Here is a 16,467-nt window from a genome sequence, read left to right on the forward strand (position 1 = left end):
GGGAGCTGCCATCCATGGAGGCTTGCATTTATAACTGAGAGACAGTGGGGTGAGTTAGAATGCTAAGAAGGGGGAAATGGGCTGGGCGTGGTCACACCTGTAATGCCAGCTATTTGGGAGGCTGAGGCAGGCGGATGGCTTGAGCCCAGGAGTTTGAGGCTGCAGTGATCCATGATCACACCACTGCACCCCAGCCTGGGTGATAAAGTGAGACCTGGACTCTAAAAGGAAAAAAAAAAAAAAAAAAAAAGGAAGTGGGTAGATTTCACCAAGGAGGCTTTTGAAAGGAGATGGACCTTGGCCCGTGCCTTTCAGGAGGGGACTTGGAGCTGGGGAGATGGGGAGACAATGCGATTGGGATTTTGGCAGATGATATAAGGCAAATCCTCAGCAGAGCACCCCAGGTTCCCCCAGCTTTGTGGTTGAGTTGAGGACTCTTTGGGTGAGAGAATAACCCAGCCCCAGTGGTTTCTGCTGAACCAAGAAGGAACTGCTCCAGAAACATGACCGGGATTCCAATAACGGCGGTTAAACAGCTAACAAAGAGGAGTCTGGAAGGCTAGCCCTTGTTCATGTTGGCTGGAACATGCTGGGTAGATGAGTTAATTGGGGGCCCTCACAGGGAATGCTCATTGTGCCACTCTTAATGAGGGAATCCAAGCGCCCCATGGGATGTAATAATTAGGAAGCATGTTGTCAGTAGATCAGCTGTCTGTCTCCTGTTGTATTCCTTGTGTACACAGGAAGAAGTAGAAGCTTTTCTTAAAAAATACAGGGTCTCACTCTGTCACCCAGGCTGGAGTACAGTAGTGTGATCATTGCTCACTGCAGCCTCCAACTCCTGGGCTCATGCGATCTTCTCACGTCAGCCTTCTGAGTAACTGGAACTATAGGTGTGCCCCACTGCACTTGGCTATCCTTATGTATGTATGTATGTTTGTATTTTAATAGATACAGGGTCTTGCTATGTTGCCCAGGCTGGTTCTGAACTCCTAGGCTCAAGCAGTTCTTCTGCCTTGACCTCCCAAAGTGCTGGGATTACAGGCATAAGCCACACGCCACACTGTACCCAGCCAGAAACTTTATGGAAACTCGTTTAAAAACCCATCATTTGGTCCTCATTTCCCATTTTGGCTTTGTTTCTTTAGTGTGGCTCTGTCATGTTGGGGTCCATTCCCCTCAGGGTGGTGAGACATAAGGTAAGGGTATTCCTTGTCTCCTTCAGTCTACCTCCCTAGTGTCTCTGTGCCCCTGGAAACTCAGCCCCACTCAGGTCCCTGGGCAGTCTAGACTCAGGGCAATCCACCTACCTTACTAAGACCCAAGACCATCACACCTTCCATTTTGTCACCCATAGAACAGAGCTGATACTTTCTCCTTCTTAGGGCTATGAAGTGAACTAAATCAAGACACAAATGTACCCTTCTCAGTGCTGGACAGGTTGTCCTTTTAACCTCTCCATCCCTACCACCTCTTCTAAGATGAAATTCCTTAAATCTTGGAGTTGGATGACTTTTCCTTTTCCCTCTATTTCCTCTTCCTTACTTCCACTTCAGAAGGAGAAGCATCACATCCTGCCATCCACAGCTGGCCCTCTTCCTCTCCTGTGGTCTCCATTTATCATCTGTCCATCTTCACCAGCATCTTTTGAAACCTCTCTTTCAGTGGCCGTCACTGCCTTTTCAGCATAAGACATGTTTGGGACTCTCTTCCTGTGTTTTTCTCCCTAAGCTGCCTGCATCTTTCTCTGGCCTTCCCCTCACTACCAGATTTCCTTAGAAAGTGGGCTGCCCCTGCTTCCTCTTCTTCACTTCCCAGCCGAACTTCTGTAGCCCCCCTGTAAAGTGGTTTCCATTCCAGGCTTTGCACTGATGCTGGCAAGGACATCGGAATTTTCCATTTCAGTGGCCTTTGCCAAGTCCTCGCCTTCTGGTTGCCTTGACTGTGGGGACACCCCCTCCTTCTTAAAATTCGCTCCTCCTCTGTGACAGGGCCCTGTCCTGGAACTTTGTCAACATCTTCTGCATCCTTTGAGGGTGGTTCTCCCACTAGAGATCCCCTGATTTAGGAGGCACCTGAAAGGTTTTCTCCTCTGTACCTTCTGCCTTGGCATCCCACCCACTCCTGTGATGATAATAGGTTCCTCTCTGCTGATGATAACACTCAAGTCTTCATCTCCAAACTCTGCTCAGGCTGAGCAGCTGCACAGACACCACCCACATGGCTTCCAAACTTGATAGTCCTTCTCACTCTCCTTATCTGGTGTGGGTAGAATTGTGTCCCCAACCCCCCTCAAAAAATATGTTGAAGTCCTAACTCCTGCTACCTATGTGAATGTGGCCTTATTTGGAAGTAGGGTCTTTGTAGACATAATCGAGTTAAGATGAGGCCATACTCAATGAGGGTAGGCCCCAGTCCAATATGACTGGTGTACTTATAAGAAAAGACACAGACATAGACACACAGAGAGGACACCATGTGATGACGGAGGCCGAGATGGGAGTGATGCATCTGCAAGCCAAAGAACGTCAGGATTGCAGGCTATCACCAGAAGCTGAAAGGAGGATCTTCCCCTAGAGTGTTCAGAGAAAACATGGAAAACATGGCCCCACCTACACCTTGACTTTGGACTTCTCACCTCCAGAACTGTGAGAGAATAATTTCTGTTGTTTAAAGCCACCCACTTTGTGGTACTTTGTTCTGGCAGCCCCAGAAAATCAATACATCATCCGTTCTCTCTACTTCCCTATGGGACTCACTATCCTTTTATGGATCCAAGCCGAAAGTCTCAGGATCAACCCTGAATCACTCCCTCTTGCCTTAATACACGGTTTTTCATTCCTGCCTCAGCTGAGTATGCAGTCCCCACCTCTTCCTAATCAAGTATGGTCGCCCTGATTCTGCCCTCTTTGGTTTCCTATCTGTCCATCCAGCTGCCCTCTGGATAATTTTCCTAAAACAGCTCTGATTGTGTCACCATCATTGTAGCACACATTGTCTGTTTCCCTCCTGCCTCCAGCAGTTGGCTGCATATTGGAATTACCTGGGGAGATTTGAAAGCTCTCATGCCCACCACACAACCCCATCTGTCAAATCAGAATCTCTGGGAGTGATGTCCTGGCATCAATATTTTAAAAACTTCCCCTATGATTCCAGTGCACAGCTAGGCCTGAGAACCATTTTCTGATAGAATATCACAATAGCCAGATGAAGCTTAGGGAAGAAAAGATAGCTCTAAGGCAATGGTTCTCAACTGGGGATGATTTTACCCTCCAGGAGACACTTGGCAGTGCTTAGAAACATTTTAGTTAATCAAAACAGGGGTGGTGCTCCTGGTATCTAGTGAGTAGAGGCCAGGGATGCTGTTACACATCCACAATGCCCAGGACAACCTCACAATAATGATCCAACCCCAAACATCACTAGTGCCAAGGTGGAGCAATCCTGATTTAAGAGCGAGGAGAGGAGCAGTAATGCCGACCTTGACTTTGGGACAGACAGATGCAGTAGACACCAGTGCTGAGGAGACACATGCCACCTCATGCAGTACTGCCTGTGCTGTGCCCATTTGGCAGCCCGGTATGTTGAAACTTTTCATGCCACACCAGTTTCCATCATAGGAAGCCTCAGCCTGCTGGTGCCAAACTTTTATTCCTTGCTCTCCTTTTGAAAATGAGGTTCAGTGGAGGCCGGGTGCGGTGGCTCATGCCTGTAATCCCAGCACTTTGGGAGACTGAGGTGGGTGGAACACTTGAGGTCAGGAGTTACAGACCAGCCTGGCCAACATGGCAAAACCCCTTCTCTACTAAAAATACAAAAAATAGCTGGGCATGGTGGCACACGCCTGTAGTCCCAGCTACTTGGGAGGCTGTGTGGCAGGAGAATTGCTTGAACTCGAGAGGCAGAGGTTGCAGTGAGCCGAGATCATGCCACTGCACTCCAGCCTGGGCAACAGATCAGGACTCTGTTAAAAAAAAAAAAAAAATCAGTGGAATGTTTTGTCAGGAGAGAGAGGGTCATTACAGCTCAAGTTGGCTTTTGCCAAACTCAACAATCACTGTTTTGGTGGCTCCTGAGGCTCCTAATGAGGACACTGACAGTTGTTAAACAAACAAGTGATTACGTTGAGAAGAGATTGGCTAACAGAGGTTCCGTGTGTGCTCATTGTCATCGATGTTAGCCAGTTTCATGATAGTGACGTGCCTGGGCTCCACCTCTACCATTAAAGAGAAACACTGGCAATGATGGCTTATAGTTCACGGAGCTTTACCGTTTATAAGCGTTTTCCTATACACCAACCAGTTTGATTTGTCTTTTCAACTCTTAGCTTTATGCAGTGTCATTTCCCATAAAGGAAAGTATAGCAAATATACAAGAGGTAGAAAATACATGAAGAAAAAAACTAAAAAGAGTAAGGGATCAAAAGATATTTTTTAAAAAACCCACATTGGATGAAAAATGAGAAATTTAATTCCGGTAATGGAGGACAAAGTCTTCGCCAAATTGATAAAGCTTTGGGAAAGTCTGATTATGGAAAGGACCCAAATCTAGACAATCACATTCTAAATCACATTTAGAAATTCCTGGCTCCATGCTATGTGTCCAGTTTCTGTGTTTTTAAATGTATGCAGCATTTTTAACATCACAGAATTATTAATATGTTGAATATTATTGCTACTTTATGTAAAAAGTATCTTTTCTGTCCGTACTATTTAAGAATTCTTGCTGTATTTATCATTCTGTTTTCTCCAAGTAGAGAGAGGGCCCATGTATTTGCTACCAGAACACATCTTTGATTTTGTCATGGGGAGCAATGTGAAAATAGGAGTCACAAGGCCAGGCACGGTGGCTCACGTCTGTAATGCCAGCACTTTGGGAGGCCAAGGTGGGCGGATCACCTGAGATCAGGAGTTTGAGACCAGCCTGGCCAATGTGGTGAAACCCCACCTCTACTAAAAAGACACACACAAAAATTAGCTGGGCGAGATGGCATATGCCTGTAGTCCCAGCTACTGGGGAGGTTGAAGCAGGAGAATCACTTGAACCTGGGAGGCAGAGGTTACAGTGAGCCAAGATTGCGCCACTGTACTCCAGCCTGGGCAACAGAGCGAGACTCTATCTCAAAAAAAGAAAAAGAAAAAAATAGGAGTCACTTAACACAAAATTATTTTAAGCACAATTTATTTACAATTTAGAAAAAAGAAAAATTGCTGTGTAAGGGGGCTTGAAGAGAAAAAGAGAAATAAAATTTGTTCAGGGATATGTGAGCTTGTTCTGGGTATTGATTTCCTTTGAGGGGCAATGAGGAAGGATTATGCCAGGGTGTTTCATGTTGCTTAAATGTTCCACAATACACAAAATTGCAGAGGAATTAGTAGTTAGAATGTGGAAACATCCCTCCTTCTGATTAATGACTCCCCACTGAGGAGTCCTTCAAAAGTCAGAAGAAACCTAAAATATCATCCTAGAAAGTTGGAAGAAGTAGGCATTTGACAAAGTCTTTGCTAGCTATGTGACTAGGATAAGGATATGTCAGTAGATCATTATGCAACTTGATGAATTCTCGGTTAGCTGAACAGTCATAGTCATATTAGCATAAAATAGTGATTCGGGCCAGGCACGGTGGCTCATGCCTGTAATCCCAGCACTTTGGGAGGCCGAGGCAGGCGGATCACCTGAGGTCAGGAGCTCAAGACCGGCCTGACCAATGTGGAGAAACCCCATCTCTACTAAAAATACAAAATTAGCTGGGATGGTGGTGCGTACCTGTAGTCCCAGCTACTTGGGAGGCTGAGGCAGGAGAATCGCTTGAACCCGGGAGGTAGAGGTTGCGGTGAGCTGAGATCGCACCATTGCATTCCAGCCTGGGCAGCAAGAGCAAAACTCTGTCTCAAAAAAGAAAAAAAAAAAAAGAATAGTGATCGATTTCTGGCCTATAATAGGTGCTTAATGAATCTTGGATGAATAAATGAATGAATGAACAAACAAATGAAAGAATGAACCAGCCAACTGACCAGGATGATGTCCATAGAGGTCTACATGGGATTCCCTCACTTTGGTCTTGTTGTATTCAACATTTCTGTCAAAGATTTGAATCCCAGACATATAAAGCATATTTACTATACTTCGAAACACAACAAATCTGGGAAGATCATTAATGTAATAGATCACAGAAGAAAAATCCAATATGATCTTGCCAGGTTAAAAACAGGGCCAAGATGTACATGCATCAGCCAAAACCCTGTGTATGAGTTTAACATGTCAACTGGACCGTGGGAGCCTCCTATTTTGAGGGTGATTGTGAAAGAGACTGGGAAGTGTTGTATCCTTCCCCATCATTCAGCCTTCTCACAGAAGTTCCAAAGGCTATTTGGTGGTAAAAGCTCCTTTCTGCTTGCCAGTCCTCATCCTTTTTCCTCCTTTTATGATATTTGACGCTATGTTACATTGTTAACTTGATGCCCTTCACAGAACCTTTCTCTAATTTCATGATTCCACTTTGGTCTTATTTCCCTCGTTTTCTAATTTGTCCTTCTTAGTTTCTTTTACCCTCTTTTTAAAGTTTTTCCTTTACCTTTACGTTTAAAAGGTAGTGTACCCTAAGCTCTAATCTTGGCATACTTGAAATCTGTATCTCCCTGGTTGTTTAACATTCCTTTAAAATATATTTTGTTGAGGACCCACTATGTGCCCAGGAGTGTTCCAAGAGCTGGTAATACAGTGGAGAATAAGACAACAATTTCTGTCTTTAAGGAACCTGTATTCTAGGAGCATGGGAAGTAATGAACAAATAAGTGAATAACAGTGTTGAGTCGTGGTTAAAGCTATGATGAAACTCAAATCCAGGTTAAGGGGACCAGGAATGTCAGGGCTGCTATTTTAGACAAGAGTCAGGGAGAGTCTTCTGAGAAGATGGCATTTGAGCAGAACTGGACTTATTGTACTCCCAAGGCTGCCTCCACACTGAAGACTCCAGATGCTGTTCTCTGGCCAGCCGCGCTCCCCTGGAGCCATATTCCTGAATGCCTCTTAGTCCCTGCAGGATGTCCTGAGAGCACCTTCAACCACACTTGCTAACCTCCCCTACCAGACTTCTTCCTTCTCTTTGGTTCCCCATATTGGTTCCCAGCATGACCATCTCCTCATTCACCCAAGCTAGAAATTCTAGCCTCCCCTTGAAATCCTCCTCCACCTACTCATACAGATCCAATCCAATGGCGTCTGGGCCCTCACTTTCTCCCCATGCCATAGTTCAGGTTCACACTGTCTCTTGCTTGTACTGTTTCGGGAGACTCCTGACTAGTTTGCTAGAGGAGACTCTAGTCTCATCATACTGCACCCACCCTGTCTTCCACATTACCAATAGAATGACCTTTGTAAAGCATGATCAGCTCTGCTCTTGAGTCTTCTATCTCTACCTACTGCCTCCAGGGCTAGCAAGGTGTTCAACCTACCTGGTTCCCAACCTACTGGTTTAGCCATTTCCCATCAGTCCCTCTGTCAGAAAAATCACTTCCTGACCCTTTGACAGTACCTTCTTTTTCCTCTCATATGCCCTTCAATTTTTCCTAGAACGCTTTCCCTTCCTCTTCCCTACCTTTCCCTTCCCTACCCTACCCAGCAGGTTTCTAAGCATTACTGCAATAGCCAACTCAACTCTGCAAAGCTTTTTTCAAATTCTTTTCCCCCTCCACCCATTTTCTTTGTTGTGATACCATAGTGCTTGTAGCAGGCAGGAGCACCCTGTTTTAGAAGAGTTTTGTGTCCCATTAGCCATGGGTTACCTGGAGACAGGCACCGTCACTTGTGCATGTCTGTGCTGCTTGTAGATGTTGGCACTAGGGAGGTTATTTTGTGCATGTTTACAGAGCTGGCTGCAATTATACAGAAGACTTACAAACATGTAAGTCAAACCACGTGAAACTGCTGTTCTTCTTGGTCAATATCAGCAATTTCATATGTTCATTCTAATACATCTGTTTTGTTCAGTATTTTGTATTCCTGTTTTGACTTTCAGAAGTGTTCTTACCTTCAACCAGACTGCCTTAGAGCATGGGGCTCAAAGAAATATTTTCAGCTCTGGAAGACATTTTCCATCCTACTCATTCTACATATAGAACTTCTCTGGCCAAAAATGGATGCATCTCTCAGAAATGTAATAAACAATACTCTTTTCTCTCTTCCTCTTGACAATTGCTGTTCGAATGGTTTATCATAAACATTAGTGAGATCTGGAGGCTGTTATAAAGTGATATAATGGTAATTTCTAGAATTGTAATACTTTATCCTAGTGAAAAGAAAATAATGAAGTTGTGAATGGGCAAAAGTGATGAATTGTTCATTTACATGTAGTTTTTCAGGGGGAAAGTAGATGCAGGTATCAACTGGAGGATGTGTGAATATTTTGTCTAATCGTTTTGATCTCGATATAGAACTAGAGTTCTTAAGAATGTCTTTAATATTCTACCTTTTCACCAGCTTCACTATTAAAATAATATTCTTAAGCATCAGCCAAAAAATTATTAGACTCTGCCAGTTCTATAATCAAATGACTTCGCTGGACACTTTAAAAAACAATCACAGTGTCTTCTTTTGTGCTGAATTGAATTTTGTTTTGGCTTTAATTCTCATTTGAACTGCTGGGAGAACAAGCCTATTACATACCAACAGTTGCCACCTTTCTATTTGAGTGGACCTAAATAGTTTTTGCAAAAAATGTCTAAGACTGTCCTATCAGGACACACCATAGGGTTTTCCCATGGAAATAATTATATCACAAACGAATCTTTTTTCTAAAGTCTGTGGTTTTAGGCTGCCATACTTCTTAATTCCCTGACCAGGAGACAATAAAATTGGCTGGGGCCTTAATTTGAGGGAATACATATTTGATTATGGGCATGATCTTCTAAGACAATGGGTAAAGGGAAAAAAGCAAGATGTAGAATTAAATGTTGAAACAAACTGAACTGGTTTTCAAAATCTTCTCGGGTGTAACACATCTAGAAGGTTTGAGGGATTATCTAAAACCAAGGTATTAAGAGATCAGGTTGTTAGAAGATTTTGATTCAGTACCTTATACCTTTTTTTTAAGGAGTTGAGCAAGAAACCATCAAAATTTAGGAGAGTGATTGTAGGAGAGGGTGGTCTCCAACTTGTCTTTATGTTTGCTTCCAAGGTAAGTGTTAAGCCCAACCAACTAGCAGACTATTCATGATCTGGGAATCCTATCAATGGTCATCCCTGTATTTGACTTGAGTCTCTCTAATTTTTTATAGGGACGGTGAAGGTCAATTGGTCAGCCAAATGCATAAAAAATGGTGCAGAAATTAGTTATGCTTGGAAACATATGGCTCATAATCATGATAAAGGCTTATATGTTGGTATGGGTTGAGAATGTCGGCCTCATGGTATCTGGGTATGTAAGAAGGCAAATCGCTGGTATACTAGCCTTTATGTTGAATATTTATTTAGAGAGCTCTTGAAAACACTCCTTTGATTTGGAGTGAGGAATTCTAATGAGTAAAACTCCATATAGAAATAACCATATCCAATTAAAAAACTATTTTGATTTTCATTCCAAGAAACTACCAAAATGTCAGCTAGATATACTTGTGAACATGTTATGCTTATTTTTAAATAAGGAAGGGTGCATTTTTACAAATTAGGCTTGAGTTTCTCTTACTATCATATATATTAACTATAGACAAGGGAGTGGGTTCTAATACCAAATTCCTACGTTGCTATCGTTAAATCCATATTTGAGTTTTCTTCCCTCTAATGTATTTTTCTCCCCTCTTTAATTTATATTTTTAAAAAGCAATGTACTTACCTAGAAATTGCATGAAAGACAAGTATTTAAGAAAGTAAATAGAGACTGTGGGCACGTCCTTTGAACATGCTTTGCCAGGGTCGAGGGGTAAATGAAATAAACTGATACATCAAAAAGGGGTCACACAGGAAAGAAAGTGTCATGCCTATGCAAAGACATGCAGTCTCCTTAGAGACAACATATATTGCTGTCAACTAACAAAGTCATGTGGTGGGAGGGGGCTCTTTTCTTTCTCCTTCACATCCCCTCCTCTGATGTCACAAATCTATTTTTTCCTGGGAGAATTAATTAGCATTCATTGGGTGTACTTGGCTAGAAGAAACGAGGTGGGGAGAAAGAGAGAGAGAGCTCGAGATTGAGATCCTAAGAAAGAGAGCAAGGAGGAAGAGCCCAGTGGGGAGCAGGTCCTTCCCCGCCCCACAACCTCCCCCCCACACCCCGCCAAGCCGCATTGAGACTGTAGGCACCGCCGGGCGCCGAAAGGCTGTTTTCTAACTGGGATCCTCGGTGACGTATGGCTGCCTGCCCCTTGGCAGCTGTCTTTATGGACCAGTAGGCAGAGCGAAATTGACGCTGACAAGACTTTTGCATCTTGGAAGGGACTGTAATCTACTGTAGTGAAGAACAGAGCCTCTCAATCAGACGGGTGTAAATAAGAGACGGAGGGGAGTCCAAAAGAAAAGGAAGAGGAGGAAAAACAAGTGTGTGTTGGGGGGAACAGGGGGAAAAGCATTTTTGGTGGATGGTATGAAGCCAGCCATGGAAACTGCAGCCGAGGAAAATACTGAACAAAGCCAAGAGAGAAAAGGTACCCAGCGCTCTGACAATAGCCTGTTTAAAGCTTTTCACTGGGGGGTGCTTAAAAAGGGTTAGCCGGGTTTGTCTCTCTTTTAAAATGGCTCTGAGACAATCCCTATGGCATGGTCTTGCTTTCAGGGTTGATTTTTTTCCTGTGGGCTGATGTTAAATTAATAGAGCAGCCTTTCTTCAATCCATTCCTGTTCCAAACCTTTCTACCGACGTGATATTTCATAGAGGGATGTCTGTAGTTTGTCACCTTGGGCAGATGCATTGGGGAAACTGTCTTTTTTTAATTAATATAATTAATCAAAACTTAAGTCCTGTGTCCTGCATGTTATATTCCAGGAACATGGAATGTGTAGTTTTCTGCTAATGCTGAGGAGGAACTGGAGGGGCATGCATGTTAATTCTGCTTTGGTTCCGCTAATGCTGTAGTGATTTGGGCGTTCTCTAATTTTCTTATTCTAATATGATTGCTCTTTCTTGCATCAGGACCTGACTACGACATGTAATAATCATTTTCAGTTGGAGCTTCAGAGAGGGGACATCAGCTCTGTCACCCAGTGCTGATGGAAAGGCAGGGCGGGGGATCTTCTGCTAATTATGACTTGGAGACTGGGGGGAAGAAAACTGATAAAGGTCCTATTTCTTAAAGGGAATCTTAGAACGTACCACAATTTTCATACAGAATGGCTTTTTGGAGGACTAAAGTGTTTTTGCAGTAAGAAAATGGCAGAAAGTAGAAACTAAAATTAATCTCTTTTTTCTGAATAATGACTGATTTCAAGTTTGATGTCCCATAGAATCAGCTCAGCCACTGTTAGGTTAATGGATCTCACTGCATTGTAAATTAACCTATCTCCCTCACTCAAAGTCATAGACTGTCATAAATGCACAAAAACATATTCTATAACTGCAGTGGCTCTAATATAAAAAGCCATCGTGCTAAGGTTATTTCTCACAGCCCTTGTGTCCACTGATAGTCACTAAAGAGTAATTCTCCAGTATGGGGACAAAACTTCGTTTTATTTATAAAGATATAGGCATATGAAATTACTGATAGTCAACCATTTTAAACCCACAAAAATGGCAATTACATGTACTTCAGCTTCACAGTATGCTGGGGTAAAGTTTGCTTATTTTTATGTAAAATTTCATTGGTACACAATATTTTATCCTAAACAGAGCAATTTTACTTTTTAAATTAATTTTTTAGGTATGACACAATACACATAACATTTACCATTTTAAGCATACAATTCAGTGGCATTAAGTACATAGCACCTTAACTTTAAAATTGTTTGTTTACTTCAATCCTTGTATCAAACCTACACCTCCCCACCAAAAACCCAGCCTGTATTTTCTTGTGTGTCTTTCAAAAAAAAAAAAAAAAATTTCATCAATGACCAAATAGCTATAAGAGAAACTCTTGAGAATGTTTATCAAGATGAAGAGGTGAGATCAAAGTTTAAAAATTTGTTTCCATGATGACTAGAGACTAAGTTGATTGCATGTTGTCGGGGTATGATAATGTAATAGCATTGTCCCAAGGAAGCCTATCACAGTTTATAGTCTTCCATAACTTTATCCTAAAGTGATGATTTTACTTAGTACATACTTTTAATTTTTATTAATGTGGTATTCGACCAAGGCAGACAAAACCATTTTGGTCTTTGCAAAAAAATCCCTTTTTAAAATTTCTCTCTGAAAGGAAGCAAAGGTCATATAACCAATATAAAATCATTACTACACAACTGTGTATCTTATAATTTAGTCTTATGGACTGCTATTATTTTATGTCAATTAAATCTTATTTAATAACAGATCTACAGGTTGCTACTACATCCCTGACGACCTGTATATGAAAAGTCATTAGTTGTGATTTTAGAGACAAAATTAGAAGCAAAAAATAATTTCTGAAGGAACTTTAAAAATTAACTAAATGTATAAACACTAGCTGCTTGTTAAATAATTCAAAAATATCACACTACCAGAAGCGAGTGTGACATGTACGGTACATGCTTGAATAAGAATACGAGCCAGGGAATTTGTTTTTCCTGATCTACAGCAAGAGGGGTTTTGATTGTTATATGACCCGCCATAATTGTTAATCTGGAGGGTGACTTACCTAATCTGCATTTAGATGAACAAGTTCATTTGCTGGCTACACAAAATCAAAGCCCACAGAAGACACTTTGTAGTGTCCCAGTTTGCTCACCCATCATCATTAAGGTACACATAAGATAAAATGATAGCCACAAATGTTTCTGTGTGATTGTCACATCAGTATTCCTTCAGATTTAATTTTAAGTTTATTCAAAAATTCTTTTTCCATTGAAATTAACATTTTAAAACTTGACATAATTATTTATAGAATGTGTTATATAATTCTTGAGCTGGTGGATCTGTTTTTTGTGTTTTTCTTTGAAGCCTTTCAGCAAAGGATTTTATTCATTAAATTTAATCCTGTAAATTTTGTCACTTTAAGTAGAGTTTTTTACGCACATATATATTTTTTTTCCTGTGTTTCTCCTTTCCCATCTGTTTTCTTTTTTTTTTTTTGTTTTTTTTTTGTTTTTGTTTTTGAGACAGAGTCTCGCTCTATCGCCCGGGCTGAAGTGCAGTGGCCGGATCTCAGCTCACTGCAAGCTCCGCCTCCTGGGTTCACGCCATTCTCCTGCCTCAGCCTCCTGAGTAGCTGGGACTACGGGCGCCCGCCACCCACCTCGCCCGGCTAGTTTTTTGTAGTTTTTAGTAGAGACGGGGTTTCACCGGGTTAGCCAGGATGGTCTCGATCTCCTGACCTCGTGATCCGCCCGTCTCGGCCTCCCAAAGTGCTGGGATTACAGGCTTGAGCCACCACGCCTGGCTCCCATCTGTTTTCAATGGTTGGTGATGGAGCGATGCCTCTCTCTTAATTTGGGGTATTATTGCCCAGTGGCTAATACCCAATAGCATGTGAATTACTATCTTTGGATAATTATTGCAGTGTCTGTTAAGAATGTAAATTAAACTTAGCTTTATAAATTGACCTTGCTTTTCTAGTTGGGATCTTTCCTGCGAGTTTCGGCAGGACAATACAACGCAGCTATTATGATTCACTAACTCCTACAAAGAAGGCTCTTTCCTTAAACTAAATCAGAATGACTTTGTTTCTACTTTAGACAAAATTAAATCCATGTCCTTAGAAAAGGAGAGCATTTGTGTTTTTTCAGTCTCATAGTTTTTATCACAGAATGCTACCAGATACCAAAATTCGTAAGAAGTATTTAGTAGATATTTAGGGATTTTTAAGGAAAACAAGCAGATTTTCTTAGATGGATGTAAGAAATGCCAAATTATTACAAATGACAGTTTTTAAATTGAAAACATTAAAGTGTGAAGATTGAGTAAGTAGATTCACTGACATGGAATAAGCCAAGGAAATGAATAAGACAGAATCAAAAGAAATAGATCATGAACCCAATAATAAAAAGATAGAGAGTAGGTTTCCATTGATTTCAGTGGAGTATTACTTGATGTCATTTCATTTGTGAAAATAAATGCATCTGAAATTGCTGAGAGTGGGTAATCACTGAGTAGAAAAACAATTGAATCATAACAACTTTGTATGCTCTATTATGGGGGAAAAATATATCTGTTATGAAAATTATTTTCATTATATGTAGGTAATTGAATTCTACTGAAACAATTATAGTCAGGCTAGTTAACTTCCTATGAATCATTGCTGAATAAATTACAGGCATCAAATTAAATTCCTAACCACACAGGAAGAAAAATATAGTGAATGGGAAACAATGTGTAATTTAAAATAAATTACAGGATATAGTCAAAGTAAGAGATGAATTTAAATTATTGACTTCCTTAAAAAATTAACACATCCATTTTAATCTTTTTGATCAAATAGATATAATTTCTTATGTGTTTTTTTAAATTTAGCAAAATATATGCGCTTTTGGCTCTCATTTTTCATTTAGGAAGAAAAGCACTCCTCTAGAATATACGACTTGTGTGATTAAAAACCCAAAGGGACACATAGCACACGTTACACTATTCCTGATGATCTGCAAATTATTGCATTTTGAAATTTGTATTGACATTTTCTAACTTGGCTATATAAATATGGTACAGAGGAAGTTTTAGATGCAGTTATTATCTGTAAGAATTTGCCAAGGTGGACATCTGAAGAGTCGGTGTCTGGGGAATAGGCTGTAGAGAAAAGTGGCTGGCCAGATGGTGCGGAACATATGTGGTAGGTATGATACAGCTTCTTTTGACTTTTTTTTTTTTTTTAGAACATTTAAATGCGGAAAAGATCTCAGCGAGCCATTTGGTACATCTTCTACTTTTACATTATTAATTCCATTAGGATATTTTTCAAGACTTGGCCTTGCTATTTCATTAGAAAAAGAATTCTGGGCCATTTCTGGAAATTTAGATTTTCCTTTGCTGAAATTGAGTGTAAACCCTCAATTAAGATTATTATGATTTTCAAGATCACATTTCTCTGTTATTTGGAAGTACAGGGTCAAAGTAGACTAACTGATCTTAATAAAGTGACTTAGTCTTGATGTATCTGAGAACATTCTAAATAACCAGTGTCCCCATGAGTTAAACTTCCCCTCTCTGTGACTGTGATGGATTGGATTGTTAAAAAGACACTCTTGCTTTTTTCTCCTTTGGACCAAATGCACATACATGGGAGATAGTTGACCGGGAGTGGGGATGGCCATGGAATGGAGGAAGAACGTGACCACACCGACTGTTTTTAAGCGAGGGAGGTTACAATCCCAGTTTCACAAATGTGCTTTGTCGTTCATTCATTTATTCATTTAATGGTGTTCTCGGCCGGGTGCGGTGGCTCATGCCTATAATCCCAGCACTTTGGGAGGCCAAGGCGGACGGATCATGAGGTCAAGAGATCGAGACCATCCTGGCTAACATGGTGAAACCCTGTCTCTACTAAAAATACAAAAACAGAATTAGCTGGGTGTGGTAGCGGGTGCCTGTAGTCCCAGCTACTCTGGAGGCTGAGGCAGGAGAATGGCGTGAACCCGGGAGGCGGAGTTTGCAGTGATCCGAGATAGCACCACTGCACTCCAGCCTGGGTGACAGAGCAAGACTCCGTCTCAAAACAAACAAACAAAAAACAAACAAACAAAAAAGGTGTTCTCCTTTGAAATGTCATTCTTCCTCTGTCCCTTCAGCTGACGTTACAGGAGTACAAGGGTGCTAAGTCATCTTAGGGACCATTAGGGGTAGTATAATCTTGGTTTTAATAATAATTTTGCTGATTGGTGGCAGATTAAATAGCAGACAAAATGCCATAAAGGAGAATTTTGATCCTTAGCCAGCTGAGTGATATTTCTCGTCAAAGAGTGCGTAAGAGAAAATACAGTAATTTCCTATTTGATAGGCTGATTTTATTAATTGCATTAACTGCTTTATGTAGCCAAGCCTTACTATGCTGTATTTAAAATCAAGGGTCAACACGCTTTTTCTGTAAAGGTCAGATAGTAAATATTTTAGGTGCTGCAGACCATGCAGTGTCTGTTGTAACCGTTCAAATGTGCCACCATAGCATGAAAGCAGCCTAGATGCTATGTAAACAAATGGGTGCAACTGTGTTCCAATAAAATCTTATAAATGAAAGCAGATGGCTATAATTTACCAACCTTTACTATGTTTATAGCATTGTTATGGCATTCCTTAATATTTTAAATAATAGCTAAAAATGAAGGATAACAAATATAGCTTTGAAAGACCTTGCTCAGTGAATATGGTCTTTCTTGGAAGCTCAGTGTTTGTCACTTAGTTGCTTCCAGTGATAATTTCCT

The 16,467-nt window shown here is 41.1% G+C and overlaps 1 protein-coding gene across 8 annotated transcripts in view; it reads left to right on the plus strand.

The window, feature by feature from the left end:
- Nucleotides 1–16,467, plus strand: part of GPM6B (glycoprotein M6B) — a 167,994-nt gene that overhangs the window by 109,721 nt on the left and 41,806 nt on the right. Inside the window, exons 1-2 of one of the 8 annotated variants that reach the window (XM_023198993.1) lie at nt 10,412–10,637; nt 14,926–14,963. The exons of 3 other annotated variants lie outside the window; for them this stretch is intronic. Coding sequence is in view for 4 of the 5 variants with exons in the window: in XM_023198991.2 (XP_023054759.1) it covers nt 10,577–10,637 (61 nt within the window). In the remaining variant the exon portion in view is untranslated. Of the gene's footprint in view, nt 1–10,367; nt 10,638–14,925; nt 14,964–16,467 lie in introns of those variants that run through there. 4 more of the 8 variants (XM_023198991.2, XM_023198992.1, XM_023198996.1 and 1 more) reach the window with 4 other exon arrangements.

This window comes from Piliocolobus tephrosceles, chromosome Y, assembly GCF_002776525.5.
Source record: "Piliocolobus tephrosceles isolate RC106 chromosome Y, ASM277652v3, whole genome shotgun sequence".
In the NCBI taxonomy this organism is placed as follows: domain Eukaryota; kingdom Metazoa; phylum Chordata; class Mammalia; order Primates; family Cercopithecidae; genus Piliocolobus; species Piliocolobus tephrosceles.